The sequence below is a fragment of the Leucopleurus acutus genome (genome assembly GCF_964270905.1).
Source record: "Leucopleurus acutus genome assembly, chromosome: 12".
Lineage (NCBI taxonomy): Eukaryota > Metazoa > Chordata > Mammalia > Artiodactyla > Delphinidae > Leucopleurus > Leucopleurus acutus.
The window spans coordinates 63,233,846-63,254,844 of NC_139154.1; the positions used below are offsets into that span (position 1 = coordinate 63,233,846).

The window sequence follows — 20,999 nt, forward strand, 5'->3', positions numbered from 1 at the left end:
TATATATTGCAAAATGATTAGTACCATACTACTAGCTAACACTTCTATCATGTCACATAATTATCATTTCTTTTTTGTGGTGAGAATATTTAAGTTAAAGGCTTGGGAAACAAGTTAAAGCTTCGGAGTTTAGGAGAAGATGGAGTGAACTTTTTATACCCTGGATATGTTAGCAAAATGTTATGACTGTTATATAACATTAATTATCAGAGTAATGGTAAAACTGAAGTTTGATAAGGTCCCTTCCTTGCAGGTATTACTGTCTAATAACCACATTGTCCAGGCAGGACCTAGGTAAACAGTTGAAAGATTAAGGGTAGACAAGATCTTATAGAGTTGACACTTGAATAAAGTATAGATGACTCTGAACAAAGAAAAGTCCTTGAGTTTGGGCCAATTGAAAGGGAACTTGAAATAATCAAACTGAATCTTTACCACACTGTGTTCATGGCAGTTTTCCTATAAGTAGGACTACTTCTTATACCATTGAAGACAATGATTGTTGACATTTTTCTTTCATGAGATGCCATCTTTTAGGGTTCCTAGACTTCGTAGATAAATGATTTTCATTTTTGTAAGTTACTTAGAGGTATAGGATTAGTTTTCCTGTCTCCCCACCCTGATCCCATTTAATGTCATAGGATATATTTTGTGCTTCTTGGCTTCAAGAAATAATGCTTTCAAGAAGACAAGTTTTGTGTCACACTTTCTATTTTTAATACTGCTTTTAACTTTTAAACATGCATTTTACTTTACCCCAGTTTCTGCTTTTTAGAAATATTTAACTTCTTGCAAAATATATGTACCTTTTTTTTTAACTCTTGTCTCAGATTTCTTTTCAAATGTTTATTTCATCTTGATGAGAGAGAGAGAGAGATAGAGTGACAGAGAGAGCGTGCGAATGTGCATGAGAGAATGTCCTTATTAAAACTAGGCCATAAAGCAATTTCACTTTTAGTTATTTATCCTAAAGAAATAATCAGAAAGGGGCTCAATGCTATTTCTACAAGGATGTTCATTGAAACAGTATGCATAAAGCACAAAAGTGGGCATAATCTAAAAATCCATCGTAAGGTGTTGGTTCAGTAAATTATGGTGCATTCATTGGACTACTTGGCAGCCATTAAAATCATGTTGCAGGAGAATATTTAATGATGTGGGAAACTTTATAATATGTTAAATGAAAAAATACAAATTGAAAAACCATATGAACAATGTGCTCTCAGTTATTTAATGACAGGTCTATGAGCATAGCATAAAATTTGAAGGCTATATACCAAACTATTAACTGTGGTTACCTCTGCATGATAGGATTATGGGCAGTTTTTTCTTGAGGAAATTGTATATTGCTTTTATATTTAGGAAAAAGTTTTTTGAGTTCTAAGCTGTATTGCTGATCATTTTAATAGCTTCATCTTGTGCTTTAGATGTTTAATGCTTTGTTCTTTTTCCTCTCTTGTCTGACATGTATGTTGTAGTTTCCTAACATGGAAAAGTTAGGCGTAATTAACCTCTTCTAGAATCTTGCATCCACAGAGAAGGTGCAGAATCATTGTGTTATGAAGATGAAAGTTGGATTTGTGGTTGATAATTTCATTGCCTTAGGTTATGATATTGTTGAACCAAATGGTTATTGGACCAGTGATTATTGCAGATAACTTTTTGCATCCTCACTTGGTCACTCCATGAAGGAACTTGGTCTCTGTGATAGAAATAAAATGTTGTTCTGAAAAGGGTATTACAGTTTACATGTGTTCTCTTACTATGTGTATTAGCTTGCTAGGGCTCCCAGAACAAAACACCGCACATTGGATGGCTTAAACAGCAAGATTATTTTCTCACAGTTTGGGGTCTAGAAGTCTTGGATCTAGGTGTTGCAGGTTTGGTTTCATCCAAGGCCTCTCTCTTTGACTTGCATGTGGCTGCTCTCTTGCTGCCTCTTCACGTGATTGTCCCCCTGTGCACATGCCTTGTTGTCTCTGTGTGTCCTAATCTCCTTTTTTGTAAGGATATATATATATATATATAATATATTATATATATATATTAGGGTTCACCCTAATGACCCAATTTTAACTTAATTAACTCTTTGAAGGCCCTGTGTCCAAATTCAGTCGCATTCTGAGGCACTGGGGGTAAGGGCTTCAACATATGAATTTTGGGGAGACACAGTTCAGTCCATAATAGTATATATCATTTGTGATGAGTTTTAATGACAAAGTAGTGTGGATGAAGTAAATTTTATTGTGAATTATTAATGGTTATTATAAACTATTACAACATCCGAAAGAACTACAGCTGTAAGTTATATAGGGGAGAATGTAGAAGATTGTAGATGTGTTAGCACCAACTTTTTGTAATCACCACTGGAAAAGTAACTCAGACTCTATGACCTACTGATTCAGGTCACACCTAATGTGATTCAGGAGTCCTGGCTAACACAACACTGCCACTAAAATTTGGGAAATGTATTGGTAATACGCCTTCTGCCATTCTTTGAAATAATTTTTTTTTTTTCTCCTAGCTGGGCTACATGACAGGACCCTGTGGTGGCTGGTGTCTCATGGTCCTAGAGAAATTTGTAGACCCTCTACCTTATATACTCTTACATGTGACAATGGTGATTGTTTTCTCCCCAATGAATCCTGGGGCTGACCTGGACTTTTAACTCACACTGCTACAGTCTCCTGCTTGGGATCCTTCCTAGGGGTCTCATAGAGTGGGACCTGTTTTGTGATGTATCCAAAACTGATCTCTTTTGGGTTAGTAATTCCTTAAGGGAATATTCTTGTTGAAATACAAAATATTTTCATTTTCTACCTATATTTGGGAGACCGAAGGTGACTATCTCTTAGGAAATATAGTCCAGAGTTTTAGTTTTTCTGTTTCATTGTTACTGTGTTAATGTAGTTACGGTCTATAATATTGGTGGAATTATTTAAGCTTCAGGAGTGTCAGACTGGATTTAAAGTTTTTCCTCATTCAAATAAAGGCATACTGTGTTTATGTGTTATAGGCGTATAATGCATTTATGTAGATGTGTGTGTATATTCACACACATACTTGGTAAGATAGCTTGATTAAAAAATGAGAAATTTGGGCTTTTATGGGTAATTGCTCTATTTTTAACTTAGTGGGGTCATGGAAGGTTCATGGAATATGAAGTTCAGGTTTTAGCTCTTCCAGTTACTTGCTGTGTGATCATAGGCAAGTCTTTGAACAAATCTTAACTCCTTATAATTGAATAAGAAACAGTAACTAGGGGCTTGCCTGGTGGCACAGCGGTTAAGAATCCGCCTGCCAATGCAGGGGACACGGGTTTGAGCCCTGGTCTGGGAAGATCTCACATGCTGCAGAGCAACTAAGCCTGTGCGCCAGAACTACTGAGCCTGTGCTCTAGAGCCTGTGAGCCACAACTACCGAGCCCACGTGCTACAACTATGGAAGTTGTAACCATGCGCCTAGAGCCTGTGCTTCGCAACAAGAAAAGCCTCTGCAATGAGAAGCCCGCACACCACAATGAAGAGTAGCCCCCGCTTGCCGCAACTAGAGAAAGCCCGCGTGCAGCAATGAAGACCCAATGTAGCCAAAAATAAATAAATAAATAAATTTATTTAAAAAAAAAAAGAGGAATAGAATTAAGATCAGTGAGCAAGATACAAAACATTTGCCCCCTGACATTTAGAACTCCCTGTAAATGGAATGTGCAGACCTGAAGGTCTGTTAGTTCTTTGTGACTGAAGTTCTGAATTTGTTGGGTCATAATAGAAGGAACTTATGTATTGTGGAGCGTGGTAATGAAAGTTGATTGTTTATTTTCATTTTGAGAGTCTCAAAGTGTAGGGTTTTGTTTTGTTGTATTTATAAAGGTAAATAATTTATGTCACATTTATATAATTAAAACAATAACAATAAAAATATTTATTAGTACTTTAAAGTGTAGATTAATCATCAAGAAATGTCATAACATTAAATATCCCAAAGACTCATCTGTTATTTCTTTTCCTTCTCCCTCTAGTGGGCAGAAATATTTTAAAAACACCACATGGAAAGGGTTATTAGTATTGAGCATATCACAATATAGTCTCAGCTTTTTAAAAGATTAATAAATGTTAATATTTCAGAATCATTAAAGAAAATGCTTTATTCCTTTCTAGGCATAATAGTGGATCTTTGAATGTTGAAGATGTTCTTACCAGCTTTGACAATACAGGAAATATTTGTAAGTTATATACCCACTGTATAGAAATATTTTTAGTGTTTTTAAAGTGAATTTTTAATTTTTTTCACAGTGTTTATTTTATTGACGTGTGTGTGTGTGTGTGTGTGTGTGTGTGTGTGTGTGTGAGACAGAACATAGGTCAGGAGGAACACTGGATCCTCCAGTACTATCCCTTTTGTTTCTTGTTTTCATTTTGACCTTTTCAGTTAATCAGTCCAATAGAGGGGCTGTCTCTCCCTTCTTTGCTGTGTTTGGGTGTGTGTGTTTCTACTTCTTGCTTCTTCTCTCTTTCACTAAAGAGTGAACCCAGAACATTTTTCTTTGCTGCTAATATACTTTAATACCAGAATGATTTTATTTTATGCATTATTATAATATTATAGGATATATTGATATCTTAGTCTCTGATTAAGTCATAATAGATTTCTCCACTGAGAAAATCATTTAATTATAATGTCATGTAATGAAAGAAATCAAACAAGAAATATCTTTATATCACTGTGTTAAACAACATACCATGATAGAAGCGGTGTACTCCTTTATGTGTTGCATAGGCTATTTTTCTTAAGATAGTGGATAATCAATGAAATATTACCATTTTAAATGTAAAAATTATGCTCAAATACTTCTCAGGAAATTTCACAACTGTAACTACTTATTGTCTGAACTAAAATAACATATTCTGCTAACAGTACTACGTTATCAAATGCTTTCTAATTTTCGATCTGCATAGAATAATGTCCAGCAATACTCAGGCAATGATTTTGTTCTTATGCCCACACGATGGCAAGCTTTTGATTGTGGAGAAAAAAATTTATGTATTTTGTCACTAAGGAATCTAACTATCCTAAAATTATCCTAAAATATTTAAAATAATGTAGGTTTCTTTTTCATGGATAGTGTTAAGTATACCTTTTAGTTTCTCTGTGTTGGCACTTGCTGAATTCTTTCCCAGTATTTTTCTTGGGGGTTGGGGCAAGGTCTGGGTGAGGGATACTAATGGTGGTTGAGGACACATTCTCCTTTAGTTATGTGGTAATGTAAAATATCATTAAGTCAGGCTTATGCATACCCAATTTAGGAACATAATTCTAGAATGTTAAATGTGGATTTTTGATTTGGTAATGTAAAAATCAAGTACTGTTCCCAATGGCTCAGTATGAAGTAGGGCCACTAGCTGGCAGCATTATGTAAAATAAAAATATTTTCCTAAAGGTCTAAGCTATTACTTTGTGTATGAATAATATGTTACACCCCCCCCCCCCACCGTAAGTTGTTGTTGCATTGACAAATACAGAAATTGTATGTTAAAAGCTTTTTCTTTTCCCACTGCTGCCCATCGTTTGGTAGAAAGGTTTGAGCCTTTGGATTGAGACACACCTACATTTGAATCTTGGTTCTGAAATTAATCTTGAGCAATTTATATTATCTCTGTGAACCTCAGTTTTTTTTCATCTCTTAGAACTGGAAATAATGTATGGAAAGTGTATAACATACTGTATTCCTCATACTTGATACTCGGTAAATGAAACTCTTTATTATTAGCAGTGGTGAGTACCTCTAAAGCTTTGCAGTTTTTTTTCTAATAATGAAGAAAGTATTTTTAAAAATTATTCTGGGGCTTCCCTGGTGGCGCAGTGGTTGAGAGTCCGCCTGCCGATGCAGGGGACATGGGTTCGTGCCCCGGTCCGGGAAGATCCCACATGCCGCGGAGCGGCTGGGCCCGTGAGCCATGGCCGCTGAGCCTGCGTGTCCGGAGCCTGTGCTCCGCAACGGGAGAGGGCACAGCAGTGAGAGGCCCGTGTACAGCAAAAAAAATAAATAAATAAATATTCTGATGTTTTAAAATAAACTATTTTGATTGAACTAACAAGGTGGGAAAATAGATCAAATTAGAAAAATAGTAATTTATTAAAATGTCTTGTCATAAATGTGGTCTTTTTAAAAAAAATAAATCTATTTATTTATTTTTGGCTGCCTTGGGTCATTGTTGCTGCGCAGGCTTTCTCTAGTTGTGGTGAGCAGGGGCTGCTCTTCATTGTGGCGTGCGGGCTTCTCATTGTGGTGGCTTCTCTTGTTGTGGAGCACGGGCTCTAGGCGTGTGGGCTTCAGTAGTTGTGGCACACGGGCTCTAGAGCGCAGGCTCAGTGGTTCTGGTGCACGGGCTTAGTTGCTGCGCAGCATGTGGGATCTTCCCGGACCAGGGAATCGAACCCGTGTCCCCTGTATTGGCAGGCGGATTCTTTTTTTTAAATTCTTTTTTGCGGTACGCGGGCCTCTCACTGCTGTGGCCTCTCCCGTTGCGGAAAACAGGCTCCGGATGCGCAGGCTCAGCGGCCATGGTTCACGGGCCTAGCCACTCCACGGCATGTGGGATCTTCCTGGACCGGGGCACGAACCCGTGTCCCCTGCATCGGCAGGCGGACTCTCAACCACTGTGCCACCAGGGAAGCCCGGCTGGCGGATTCTTAACCACTGCACCACCAGGGAAGTCCATAAATGTGGTCTTAAAAACCTGAATGTATTGCCAAGTAAGAAGTGATAAAAATAAGACTTCTTAAAACATTTTGTTTAGTGTAACTTTTATATTATACTCTTTAAAAATGTATAATGATACTTCAACCTAATGTAAAATTGATAAATTCCTGTTACAATAAAGTAAATCTTGATTATAACTTTTATATAATCTTTGCCAAGGCTTAAAGTGATCAAGGATTGAAAAAGTGATTTCTCACTTGGTGTCTCAAATGTTTGATTTTACCCTAATGGTGACATTAGATTGAGTTTGTGACTGGAAAACCCAGCAGAGGGCGCTAAAATCACAATTCTGTCTCAACAGATCAATATAACTGGAATAAATACCTTGAATAGTAACCCTAAGCTTTCATCATGTAAACATAGAAATATGTATGTGTAAACATCTGTATTTGAGTTATTTCTTATGTATTTAATATATTCAACAATTCATTAATACAAAAGAATAGATTTTCCTGACTGATATTTTTCTTCATTTTTTTCATTTCTTTTTTTAAACAGGACAATTTATTTTTATTGTTATTTAATTAATTAATTAATTAGTTATTGGCTGTGTTGGGTCTTCGTTGCTGCACGCGGGCTTTCTCTAGTTGCAGCGAGAGGGGGCTACTCTTCGTTGCGGCGCGTGGACTTCTCATTGCAATGGCTTCTCTCGTTGCAGAGCATGGGCTCTAGGCACGTGGGCTTCAGTAGTTGTGGCACACGGGCTCAGTAGTTGTGGCTCGCGGACTTTAGAGCGCAGGCTCAGTAGTTGTGGCGCACATGCTTAGTTGTTCCGCGGCACGTGGGATCTTCCATGACCAGGGATTTAACCCGTGTCCCCTGCATTGCTAGGTGGATTCTTAACCACTGTGCCACCAGGGAAGTCCCAGGAATTATTCATTTACTTCAGGAGTTAGTTTACAGGTTTACATAACTTCCTGATAATAGAAAAAATAACTTAATTAAAATACTTTATAGTTACAACCCCCCGTACATGTTCATACAAAATATACATATGTGAATATATACAAAATGTATTCATGTTTAGTGGAACTATTAATCTCAATTTTAAGTTAACTTCAAAACAAGTAATGCTTTTATTCATTGTAAATTTTCAAAGATGAAACAATCTATGCTCTCACCAGAAAGATATGGAAAAAATCTTTAATTTTGGAAAATTAATGAAACCTCTAGATAATTTCTTATTTCCTGATATGTTAGAAAAGAAAATATTCTTTATGTTTACCTCTGTTATTTTTACATGTGTGGCTTGCAAAGTGTTTTATGTTTTTGAGATATCCTTTCAGTATTTGAATTCCTTTGAATGTTGTAGGAAGAAATTAAAATGAATCTCCACACAGTCATTTCTCCATAATGATTCATTGCTCTATAGGATATGACCCCAATCTTATTTTTACATGTTTATATTTGCTACTGTGGAAAACAAATTATTTTGAAAGTCAAGCTTCTTTTTTGCTTACCTCTAACTAGGGTTAGGTATGCATATTCCATCTTTGGGTTCTAGTACTTGAGAACGTACTTCCTTTTTAACTATCAAAGCTACTCTGTGGAGAGGTTGTGTCTGCTATTGATTCATCATGCCTGGAAAGAGACGCAATCAAGCAACCTAGGGAAAAGTATAGGATGCATCCTTCACTTCAGACGAGGTGCTGGCTGCTTCTGTGTTTCACGTAACATGCCACTCAGATAGCTTGGGTCACAAGAGAGTACTCTGCAAGCACGCAGCAGATCTCTTGCTTCTGTTTTCTCTGTGGGCAGAGTCTCCTTTCCAGCCAGTCCCTGACCTCCAAAGAAACCCCATCATGCTGTATCTCTTCTGAAACCATTTTCTCTTTCTCCAAGTCATCTCTTTCCTCTACTGAAATGAATTTTTGAAAAATGTGATTCTCTTCAGCACTTAGTTGATCCAAATTTACTGTCATAGTATATAATACAACTATTTGCTACGTGTGAAATCTCATCAGTGCTTGGGATATAATTGCTTCACTTGGACTTTTTAGCACGTCGTCCTTGACAGCATGAACATATGATTAATACTTCTTATACAATTTATTGTATACAATATATACAATATAATGTGTATAAGCCATTAAAGGCTTAGGAAGCCAATAGTTATTATATTTCATTGCAGTAACCTAGTGTGATTCAGGAGTCCTGGCTAACACAACACTGCCACTAAAATTTGGGAAATGTATTAGTAATATGCCTTCTGCCATTCTTTGAAATTTTTTTTTTTTTTTTCTCCTAGCTGGGCTACATGACAGGACCCTGTGGTGGTTGGTGTCTCATGGTCCTAGAGAAATTTGTAGACCCTACCTTATATACTCTTACATGTGACAATGGTGATTGTTTTCTCCCCAATGAATCCTGGGGCTGACCTGGACTTTTAACTCACACTGCTACAGTCTCCTGCTTGTGGATCCTTCCTAGGGGTCTCATAGAGTGGGACCTGTTTTGTGATGTATCCAAAACTGATCTCTTTTGGGTTAGTAATTCCTTAAGGGAATGTTCTTGTTGAAATACAAAATATTTTCATTTTCTACCTATATTTGGGAGACCGAAGGTGACTATCTCTTAGGAAATATAGTCCAGAGTTTTAGTTTTTCTGTTTCATTGTTACTGTGTTAATGTAGTTACGGTCTATAATATTGGTGGAATTATTTAAGCTTCAGGAGTGTCAGACTGGATTTAAAGTTTTTCCTCATTCAAATAAAGGCATACTGTGTTTATGTGTTATAGGCGTATAATGCATTTATGTAGATGTGTGTGTATATTCACACACATACTTGGTAAGATAGTTTGATTAAAAAATGAGAAATTTGGGCTTTTATGGGTAATTGCTCTATTTTTAACTTAGTGGGGTCATGGAAGGTTCATGGAATATGAAGTTCAGGTTTTAGCTCTTCCAGTTACTTGCTGTGTGATCATAGGCAAGTCTTTGAACAAATTTTAACTCCTTATAATTGAATAAGAAACAGTAACTAGGGGCTTGCCTGGTGGCACAGCGGTTAAGAATCCGCCTGCCAATGCAGGGGACACAGGTTTGAGCCCTGGTCCGGGAAGATCCCACATGCCGCGGAGCAACTAAGCCCGTGCACCACAACTACTGAGCCTGTGCTCTAGAGCCTGCGAGCCACGACTACTGAGCCTGCATGCCACAACTACTGAAACCCACGTGCCTAGAACCCGAACTCCACAACAAGAGAAGCCACCACAATGAGAAGCCTGCGCACCACAACCAAGAGCAGCCCCAACTCACCACAGTTAGAGAAAGCTCACGCACAGCAACGAAGACCTAATGCAGCCAAAAAAAAAAAAAAAGTAACAGTAACTACCTTGTAGTGTAGTAAACATCATATTAGGTAGTGTGAAAATAGTATGTAAACTGTAGATAATATTTGTATTAGTTTTTATTGTTAGTATTAATATCATGTCTCATTTGTTCTTAGACCTTCTCAATATCTTTGATATTGGAAAATAGCACAAGACAGGAAATATTTTTGGTGTGTGCCATCCTGTTTTAATATTTTGTACATGAAAACATAGTGCAAAGCTACATTATTAAAAGTATAGTATTACTGCAGAAATACATATATAAATCAGTATTTTAGAAAAGAAGGTTCAGAAAGACAAAAATATATGTGATTTGTCACATGATGAAGATGGAATTTCAGTAAGAGTGGAAAGGATAGATTTTTCAATAAATAGTATTGGTTAGGAATTTAGAAAAAGATAACAAACCAAATCTCTCCTTTATACTATATAAATACCAAAATAAATTTAAGATAGATTAAATATTTAATTAAAAAATTCTAACACTCACAGATTTTTCAGATGAATAATTTTAAGATGTTGAAATAAGGAAGGCCCTTCTACGTGTGACGCAAATCCCTTGAATTTAAAGATGAATAGATTGACTAAATAAAGATTTAAAGTCACTTTATTCAAAAAGTATCAAAAAAGTTGAAAGACAAATGACAAACTGGTAATTATTATTTATGAAATATATGCAGAGATGTATTCTCTTTATTATGTGAAGAGCTCCCACGAAGAAATAGCAAAAACAGGCTGTAGATCTATAAGAAAAAGACAAAGCATAGTTGAAAATTAGAAAAAGGTATTTCACAAAAGTAATACCAATGCTCTATAAACATATCAAATGATTATTTTACTAGTAAAGAAGTAACGAAGTGCAATTAAACCAGTGAGATAGAATTTTTGTTATCAAATTGGTAAAGATGAGAGAAGATAAGCCATGTTCGGCGAATTGTAGGGAAATGTGCCTTCGCATCCACTGTTGGTGGGAGGGTAAATTGATTCTACTTTTCCAGAGGCAATCTGGCAATATCTTTCACAATGTTAAGTACCCATTTCATTTGACTAATAATTCTTTTTCTAAGAAGTAGTGAAACCAATATGCAAAGGTGGAATGTAAAGGAATTCATTATAGCACAGTGAATAACTGGAAAAAAACATAAATCTTTAATTTTAGGTGACTGGCTAATTATGGATAATTCATGAGATGGAATATTTTATAGCTGTTCAAGATCTCTGAAACATATTAGGTTAAAATATTACTGCAGGGAATATGATTCGAGTTCTGTAATATATATACACTCATTAAGTAGGTATGTATATGCATAGTACTATGTCTATATATTCATAGTGTTTGTTAGGGTATTGGAGTTATGGATGATTATCACTTTCTTCTTTATGCTTTTTAGTATTTGTTTCCTTATGGCTTGTATTAGGTAATGTTGTTTTTATTTTGAAAAAAGTAGATATTCTTTAATTTACAAATTGAGTATTAATTTTTTTTTTTTTTTACTGAAAGCTGTGATGAAACTCAAATTGCATAGGACAGTACTGTGGAAAAAAGGAGCAATTCGTTTTACTACTGAAAAAAAATATAAAGTATTTTATTTTATTTTTTTTAAAGAAGATGTTGGGGGGTAGGAGTTTATTAATTAATTTATTTATTTTTGCTGTGTTGGGTCTTCGTTTCTGTGTGAGGGCTTTCTCTAGTTGTGCCAAGCGGGGGCCACTCTTCATCGCGGTGTGCGGGCCTCTCACTATCGCGGCCTCTCTTGTTGCGGAGCACAGGTTCCAGACGCACAGGCTCAGTAGTTGTGGCTCACGGGCCTAGTTGCTCCGCGGCATGTGGGATCCTCCCGGACCAGGGCTCGAACCTGTGTCCCCTGCTTTAGCAGGTAGATTCTCAACCAGTGCGCCACCAGGGAAGCCCTAAAGTATTTTATTAAACAGCACTTTTGTCCAAGGAGCTCCCAGCATTGTTGGATGTTAATGTGCTAATCTCCCAATACACTTAAAAGAAGTCAAAGATCAAATCATTCTAGCCCCATATTAGGTCATGGGAGTATAAGGAGGTTAAAAACTCAATGGAAGAATTTTGAGCTTGAACAGAGATAATTTGTAAGTGCTCTGTTGAAAAATAACTTTTAAGGCTCAGTGCATTATATGGTTAGCATGGTATGCTAACCATATAATATGGTAATTGTCTGCAGCCTTGAGACTATAGGAGGCCCCAGTGAGAGTGGGGAGCTGATGTCAGTATGCAGCACTGGCTCTGGATTTGGCTCTTAGGCCCTCTTGAGAATCACAATGTGTGTGTAGTCTTTATTAGAAAGACTTCTAGAGGATAGGTTAGAAATGATTTCTAGAGGGTAGGTTAGGTCTCTAGATGGTAGTTTTCCCAGCTATGTATCTCCAACTGTCTGACTTCCTAGTTGCAAGTTGTCAGGCAGTTTTCTCTTTTGACACAATATTGGGTAAGCATGCCCCTAAGCCATAAACAGAGTCACATGCATTTGCTTTTACTATTTACCACGGAAGGAACATTTAGAAGATGTCTCTTTTTAATTCACTTTAAAAATTTTTATTTGAAATAAAAAAAATATGGAGTTGTAGTGATTCTCTTTGATAAAAGAAGGTGCTGCTATCATGAGGAAAGACTGAAGTAAACCCTATAATCCTTTCTAGATTCATAACATGTATTAATGCTTAACCAAGGTATTAATACTGGAAGGTAGTTCATGTCTTTGTCATAAACCTGCTAGTTTTTCCATCCTTTATATATTTGAAGGGATGTTCCTAATTTAAGTGCCTCCAAGTTTTAGCAGAAGATATGCCAAGCAAGCCTGCGTACCCCCCAGCAAATACTAAGTAGTACTTCTTTATCTTCTTTTAAATAGCTACCATTTCTTTTGCATCCCTTACAATATTAGGAACTTTGTGAATACTATTCCCATTTAATCTTCTTAACAATTTTGCAAGTGGTGAGGAAACTGATACTCAGATAAAGATAACTTGCTTAAAAATTAGTATTTAGTAAGTGACCACAGAAGAGTGTTTGCCTATTCTATTTCTTAAAGGTAGCATATCTCCAAAATGGCGAGAAATGAATTTTAAAAGTTCATGGGAGAAATGAAACTAAAAGTGGTAACTTGGAGTGCTAGAAAATAACTTTGGCAAATGGAAAAGAATTCTATCCAGTGGATTGTGTCTCAGAAGGGACTAATTAAAGGTCACTGGAAAATGGGCTCTCTAGGGTTTCTGAAAGGTAGTTGACAATCTAATGGCGTGGGGATTTCAGGAGGATGGGGCGAAAGAATGCATTTTCTTTTAATAGTCTAAAACCAAATGTGTGTTTTGTTTTATTTCAGATTTTCTTTTCTTTTTTGAGAAGTGCTGCTTTTTGCAGAATAATAGAATAGTAATACTGATTTGTGTTTTTACATAGCCCTTTCTCTAAGGTATTCAATGTGTTTCTCAAGCTTATGGTTATAGTGATATTTACAAATTGCTTATGTAAACACAAGTCACACAAAAGGCTCAACTAAATGAATATTTCTGTCTTTAGGAAAATAGTGTGGATTTGGACAGCCTTTCCACGGAGAATAGTGGATATTTGGACATTTGTATGGCCTGTATGTGTTGCCCGACTCATGAATGCTTGATGTGAACAAAATATTTGATGACTGAATGAATTTAGTATTTGTGTATATGTATCTCATCTTTTTTATGTTCTCCTCTCTCACCCTTCCCCCTCCACTCCCAGCCTTGAATCTAAGTGTTTGTGTTATATCCTGGGAAGGTGGGGACAGTTCATGGAAGGAATGAGGAAAAGTTTCCTATCATTCTGTCTGTGTATATGAGTTGGAAAATGTGGATGTATTATGTGTATTGGAGATGCCCCACATGCTCACAATCTGCTTGTTCTGGATCAGGTAGAATCTTTGCTCCTGGTGGCAAATTCATGGTTTGTTTGAAGCCTTTGCCTATCCAGGTGGTTGGAGGCCAGACTTTTGTGTCTGCCATTTCTCAGGACTCCCTTAGTTTCTGACTAAAAGATGTGGTGGAACCTAGACTTAAAACTTAAGTATCATTTTTAATTATATGATAGTCAAAGAATGACAAATAATATTTTGATGAATCCTGGACTTTGGTTTTATTTTAATATTTGACAACTTAATTGGAATTTAGTGGGGATTCGTTGGACTGATGTTATGAACAATTGAGAAGTGGCATGTATTTATGTAAACCATGACTTCTCTGCTTGTACTTGTCCCCTACATACCTTTAAAGGAGAAATTAGAATAATTAGAAGGGGGAGATTGATTCATATTGCCTCCTTTGATCTTTCTCTCTTAAGTCCTACAGATTTGTAGTTTGTATTCTACAATTTAGCACTGAGTTTTGTATCATATTGTATTAACTATTTGTTAATCTTTTTCTCCCCCAAATAAAATATAACCCCCCAGATTGCAGGCACAATAGCCTCTCTGGTTCAATCTCAAGGGGTGTTAGTCTAAAGTCCATGCAACAAATGTATTTTTAAATAACTTGGGTATTTTACCTCTCTTGATTAAATGACTTGAAAGCAACACAGTCTTTAGCAATTTTTCTTTTCTTTTTTTCTTTCTCCCATCCTCTATTGTTCCATATTGATGCTGATTCTGCACTTTTACATACAAAACAAACAAAAAACTTCAGAAAACAATTCTCTTGTATCCATCATAAGATAATTCTTGTCTTCCCTTTTCCCCACTTTCCTTCTGATTCTCCATTATAGTACTGAGGAACTAGTCTGTCAAGGTAGGATCCTCCTTGGAGGCTGTGAGCCTGGGGTAGTCAGGGGCAAGAGACTGAAGCAGATCAGTTTCTTTTAGTTAGGGTGACTATACAGTCAAGTTTGTCTGGCATGATCCCAGTTTATACCTATCATTCTTAGCACAATTATTAACAGTGCCTCCTTTCACTCCCCAAATGTCCTGGTTTGGATGATAAATTATATTCCAATTTTTAGAAGCCCAAGAAAGAGAGATATATTGGAAGCTTACATCAATTATTTATATCTAGTCACACCTCTTAATTCTGCCATAGTGCTTTGCACAAGGTCTGGCTCAAGTGGTATTCAATATGTATTGATTCATTTGAATCCTTAGTCACACTCAAATGAATCATTCATTCTCCATAAGTGTATTTGTATTCAATACACATAACAGAGAGGTAAATCTAGGCCTCAATTTTTGAGGACGTATACTACAAGCCTCATAAACTAAAACTGAAATTAGAACACATAACAAGTTTTGATTAAGCTAATGCAATAATTGAAAAAAAATTGAATTACTGCGAAGATTTGAAAATAGGAAGATTCACATAACAACCTAGATTTCCACTTTCTCTTTGAGAAAAATGATGATCTAGTGGTCTGAGCCTGATCTTACGTGGTAATCATTATCTGGAGCTGAGCAGATTCTCCACTTTGCGCCCTCGCGACCCACCCACGGATATTTAAATTTGCAACCTCTGATACATACTGTGTATTTGGAGGCACTTATGGCAGGTTTATCTTTGTACATTTTCAGATCATTTAGTTATATATTTAAGAAGAGTCAATTCTGATTAGTCATTTTATTAAAGCTAATTAAATAAAATACTTGTAAATTCTTTTGGAGATCAGCCTTTTTTAATTCAACAGATTAATCATTCATTTTGGGGAAATTTTTTTCCCATACTAAGAATGTCAATAACTATTAACTAACATTTATATTGTTATATTTAATAGAAAATATTTTAAGATATTATTTTAAATATTTTTCAATAGCCAGTATCTTTAAGAAAACATATTTTTGAAACTTAATCACTTCAGTTTAAAATTATAAAATATCTTGAAAAATGAAATTGAAAACTAGTATAGAGCTATAGGAGAAATTTTAAATATTTGTGGGTATATGTATGTGTATGTGCATGTATATGTATATGTGTGTATATAAAAATATATAGTTAACTTTATCTTTGCCTCTTTATAGATTGGAAAAGAAAGAGCAGTCTCAACAAGTGTTTATTAAGTGCCTATTATGTGCTGTCCTGCATTTTCAATTCTCAAATGATTTTTCAAGCTTGACCTACTACAAAGAAATAAAACATTCTTTCTACACATGTTGAAGAAACTACTGTATTAAAATCTAGATAAATATCTCACTGTCTGATGGATCTAGGTACATGGATGGTCTCTGTGAACTATGTCTTAAGTCTCATCAGCAAACATCTTTTAAAAATAATTTAAAATAGCTACATTGTTTCATTAATGAAGAATTCACCCTGGTAAGTTTTAGAATATTGGCAAGAAAACGGCTTGATTTTAACTACATTAAATATGAATTTAATGGCATGGACATATTATCTCAGGACATGATTTCATTTGTATATTTTTAAGGCTTAAAATATTTTCAGTTAAAATTCTCTATCTTATAAACCATCAATTTGAAGTCTTTTCTGATGCCTTCTGACCTGTTCCAGTTCGATCTTTATGCCTGCTGCAAACCTTTCATCTTGAAATCTCCCTTCACTGTCATCCTGGGGATTCTTATCATTTCTCTTTTTTGTTGGATTTCCCAAATACCGTGGCTTTCTCTTTGTTTACTCCATCATTTTGGGTGATGATAAACTCCTGTAGGTCCCTGAGACAGTAAGGGGAAATAATTTTTGAGTTCTTGTGATACTTTGGCAGGAAATAAAATAATAGAATTTGAAATAGTTTCTTCTTCAAAATTTTACAGCAGTGTTTTGCAGCTTCTAGTGTTTCATTTGAGAATTCCAGTGCTATTCTAATTCGTTATCTTTTTTTTTTTGCGGTACGTGGGCCTCTCCCTGTTGTGGCCTCTCCTGTTGCGGAGCACAGGCTCCGGACGCGCAGGCTCAGCAGCCATGGCTCACGGGCCCAGCCGCTCTGCGGCATGTGGGATCTTCCCAGACCGGGGCATGAAGCCGTGTCCCCTGCATCGGCAGGTGGACTCTCAACCACTGCGCCACCAGGGAAGCCCCTAATTCTTTATCTTTTTTACGAAACTTAGTTTTCTCTGGAATTTGACAGAATCTTTTCTTATTTTCACTATTCTAAATTTTACAGTATGGTATCTTGGTGTGGCTTAATTTTCAACCATTGTTTTGGACATTTGGTGGGCACTCAGTGTAGAAAGTGACGTTTTTCAATTCTGGGAAGTTTTCTTGAATTATTTCTTTAATGGTTGCTTCCCTTCTGTATTCCTTGTTGTCTCTGGAACTTCCATTTTTCAAATGTTGGACATCCTGGACAGGTTCTCTCTCTTTTCATCTTCTGTTTTGCATATTTTTGACTTTTTCTGTACTCTCAGGGATATTTCTTTTGTAATAGAGGCCTTCATCAAATATCTGGTGATCTTTAAGAGCTGTGTACTGTAAAACTGATTGGACGCTATGAGGATATCCTAGCTTGTTGATTGTGGATTTTGCTGTGGGATGATCTGGCTGGGCTGCTCCTTGGGGAACCTTGGATGTCCATATGTTTGGGTGTTTCTCTTGAGCTGGTCCGTTTCCCAGAGAAAACTCTTTGAGTCTGCTGCCTTGGGAGTGTGTATATCTTAGCTGCTAGCATTTTGGGTTGGGTAGGAAGAAGAGTCTCAACATTCATTTGCTCACTTTCTCTTTAAAAAAATATTTTACTTTATCTTTCACTGCCCTCCCTCATCTGTGCTAATGCCCTATAGTCCAGATCCCCTAGGATTTTGCTCTTTGGAGACTAGATGGGAGGACAGAGTGGAGGAGGGTTAGTTGCCCAGCTGTTTGGAGAAGGAGATAAGATTTCAAGATCTAACTGCTTTCTAAATATACTTTCAACAAATCCGTCTGTATTTAGCCCATTCTCACCTCCATTCACAGAGATGTAAATGACTTCCCCCACTGCCAATTTAGGATTCAGTTTTTTGCTGTCATCTTCTTGTGCCTTTATGAACCCTCATTTTATTTTCACGTCTACTTACTTTTATTTTAGAAAGGGAGTGGAAGCTAGTATGTATATTCACTCTAACATCTTTAATTACCATTTTAACACACATATGTGTGTATGTATATATACATACAATATGTATACACACACACATACATCAATCTCACATAAATTCTAACAACTTAAAAATAACTTAATAGGGGCTTCCCTGGTGGCGCAGTGGTTGAGAGTCCGCCTGCCGATGCAGGGGACACGGGTTCGTGCCCCGGTCCGGGAAGATCCCACATGCCGTGGAGCGGCAGGGCCTGTGAGCCATGGCCGCTGAGCCTGTGCGTCCGGAGCCTGTGCTCCGCAACGGGAGAGGCCACAACAGTGAGAGGCCCGCGTATCGCAAAAAAAAAAAAAACTTAATAAAATTTTTAAAACTTCATTTAAGTAGACCATATATGGTTCTTGTCAGATGTACACTAGAAAAATATTTCCAGTTTAAATATATGGAGATGAATCACCAAGCCTTTGCACATGTTTTAAGAATTATTTTCTTCCTCATTTCTGAATCTCTCTTTAGCCTTCAAGATTCAACTCAAATGTCACCTCCTCTATAAATTCTTTTCTGACTCTCCTAAGCTACACTTCACTGGTCCTTCTTATGTTTACCTGTAGACTTAAAAAAAAGAAAAGACATTAAAATATCACATTATATTATAATTGTGTCTAAATTACTCACTGGACTGTAAGCTCCTAGAGACAGGAATAATGTTTGTATTTACAGTGCCTGGCATAAAGTGAATAGTCAATAAGTGCTTTGTGGATTAGTGAACTTAATATTTTAAAAAAGGGACACACATTTTTTAAAAATTTTTAAAATTTATTTATCTTTGGCTGTGTTGGGTCATGGTTGCTGCACGCAGGCTTTCTCTAGTTGTGAGCGGGGGCTACTCTTCGTTGCGGTGCGCAGGCTTCTCTTGTTGTGGAGCACGGGCTCTAGGCTCGTGGGCTTCAGTAGTTGTGGCACTTGGGCTCAGTAGTTGTGGCTCGCAGGCTCTAGAGCGCAGGCCCAGTAGTTGTGGCGCATGGGCTTAGTTGCTCCATGGCACATGGGATCTTTCTGGAACGGGGATTGAACCTGTGTCCCCTGCTTTGGCAGGCAGATTCTTAATCACTGCACCACCAGGGAAGCCCCCCCAAAAAGGAAAACACATTTTAAATAAATTAGGATATGATTATTTTATAAATTGTTCACTGTGAAAAATAATTTACTTTAGGATTCCTTTAAATAATCCATATCCTTAGTGCTCTTAAAATTTCATTATATGCTTTTTTTTTGAGAAATACATTTATGTCTAGTGTCCTTTTGCATATCTGTGTGCATATACAGGCATTCTATATTGTTCTACTTTAGTAGGAATGTTACTTATATTTTAAAAGAAATAAATGTTATTCTGTTACACATTGGTGACATTTTTCCTTCTAAATAACTTTTTCTGGGAGAGCACTAAGTGGCCATTCACCTAGCCTTCTGATCAGTGCAATGTATTTTAAGCAGCTAGTTCCAAAATACATTCAAGTAGTATGTCCTATTCCTCATGAATTGCTATTTCTTTGCTTAAATTTCCCACTTGGACCACCAGCAATCTCTTAAGTACTTTTCCTACCAGCTAATGGTAGCTTTTAAAAATCTACTTAATGTTACTCCTTTCTTTCTCTTTATTGCCTCTGTCACTTAATATACCTCTATGCCTGTCTGATATTGTTCCTTTTCAAGGTCTTTTTATGCTTTTAGGATGATCTTTCTTAGTCTCTTTCTACTGTCTTAGATGCTTTGATTCTGCTGTTTCTTCATTGCAACGAGCTCAGTACGGGGAGCAAATAAAAATGGGTGACTTTTTTAAAAAGTTATGTACAATATTAAAAAGAATACAAGTGCTGGTGTTTAACATTTAGTGTTTCAGAAATGGTTTTGATAAACTTTTATTAGAGCCATTCATGGAGATAGATGGGATTTGTTTAAATTTCATGGATAAGGGGAAAAGGGGAATGTTAAATTTGCCAATTGTTAAAGCTGAATGATGGATAAATGGGAATTAATTATTTTCTATTCTTTTATTTTTGGGTATATTAAAACTTTCCCATACAAGGTGTAAAAAAAAAAAAGTGTCATTTTTCATTCCTTTTCACCTAGCAATCCTACTTTTTGGTATCTGTGCTCCAGTATATAAGGACACATGTGCAGGGATGTTAATTACAGTATTATTTGGGTTGGAAAGGAAAATACCTTGGAAACAGTCTGTTGAATCTATTCCTATTTAATGGAATTGTTGGATAGATTATGGTGTATCTGTACAATGGATTATTATGCAGCAATTAAAAAGAATGAATTGAGTTATATGCTATATTCTGGAGGGATGTCTGAGATGTATTGTTAAGTAAGTTGTATAGGGTGTGTAATGCAATTTTATTTTTATAAAAAGAAACTGTGTGAATATGCCAAAGCTGAGAAACATATACGCCAAATTATCGTTATTGGTTATTTCTGCAAAGTGGGACCTGAGGACTGGGGTGGGGGAATAATTAACCTTTTCTGTATTAATTTTATATTGTTTGATCGATTTTAAGTATGTATTACTTTGTAGGGAGGAAATGTAGTAAAGATTTTTAAAGTAAATGTAAAATTAGAATATTTTCAAAATGAGTGTCAGTTCATCCATGATAATAAAAACTCTTTTTACAGTTTTAAACAGAAGTGGAAAGTGATGTGCATATAGGAAAGCAAATGATGAATTATATCATAGTTTGCCTTCAGAAAGAAAAATAAATGAATTGTTGATACTCATGTCTATGGAGTGAGTATATATTGAACTCTGACCCTATTGCCAATCTTCCAACAGAAATTGCCTGGTGACAGTTAGAACACTTTGGCCACCTCTGCATTAATTCAGTAGTTCCTAAAAA

At 36.2% G+C, this 20,999-nt stretch overlaps 1 protein-coding gene across 1 annotated transcript in view; it reads left to right on the forward strand.

Moving 5' to 3' along the window:
• The window catches only part of CAMKMT (calmodulin-lysine N-methyltransferase), a 406,140-nt gene that overhangs the window by 24,085 nt on the left and 361,056 nt on the right, over positions 1-20,999 (forward strand). Inside the window, exon 3 of the mRNA XM_082851893.1 lies at positions 4,158-4,222. Within this exon, the coding sequence (XP_082708019.1) occupies positions 4,158-4,222 (65 nt within the window). The remainder of the gene's footprint in view (positions 1-4,157; positions 4,223-20,999) is intronic.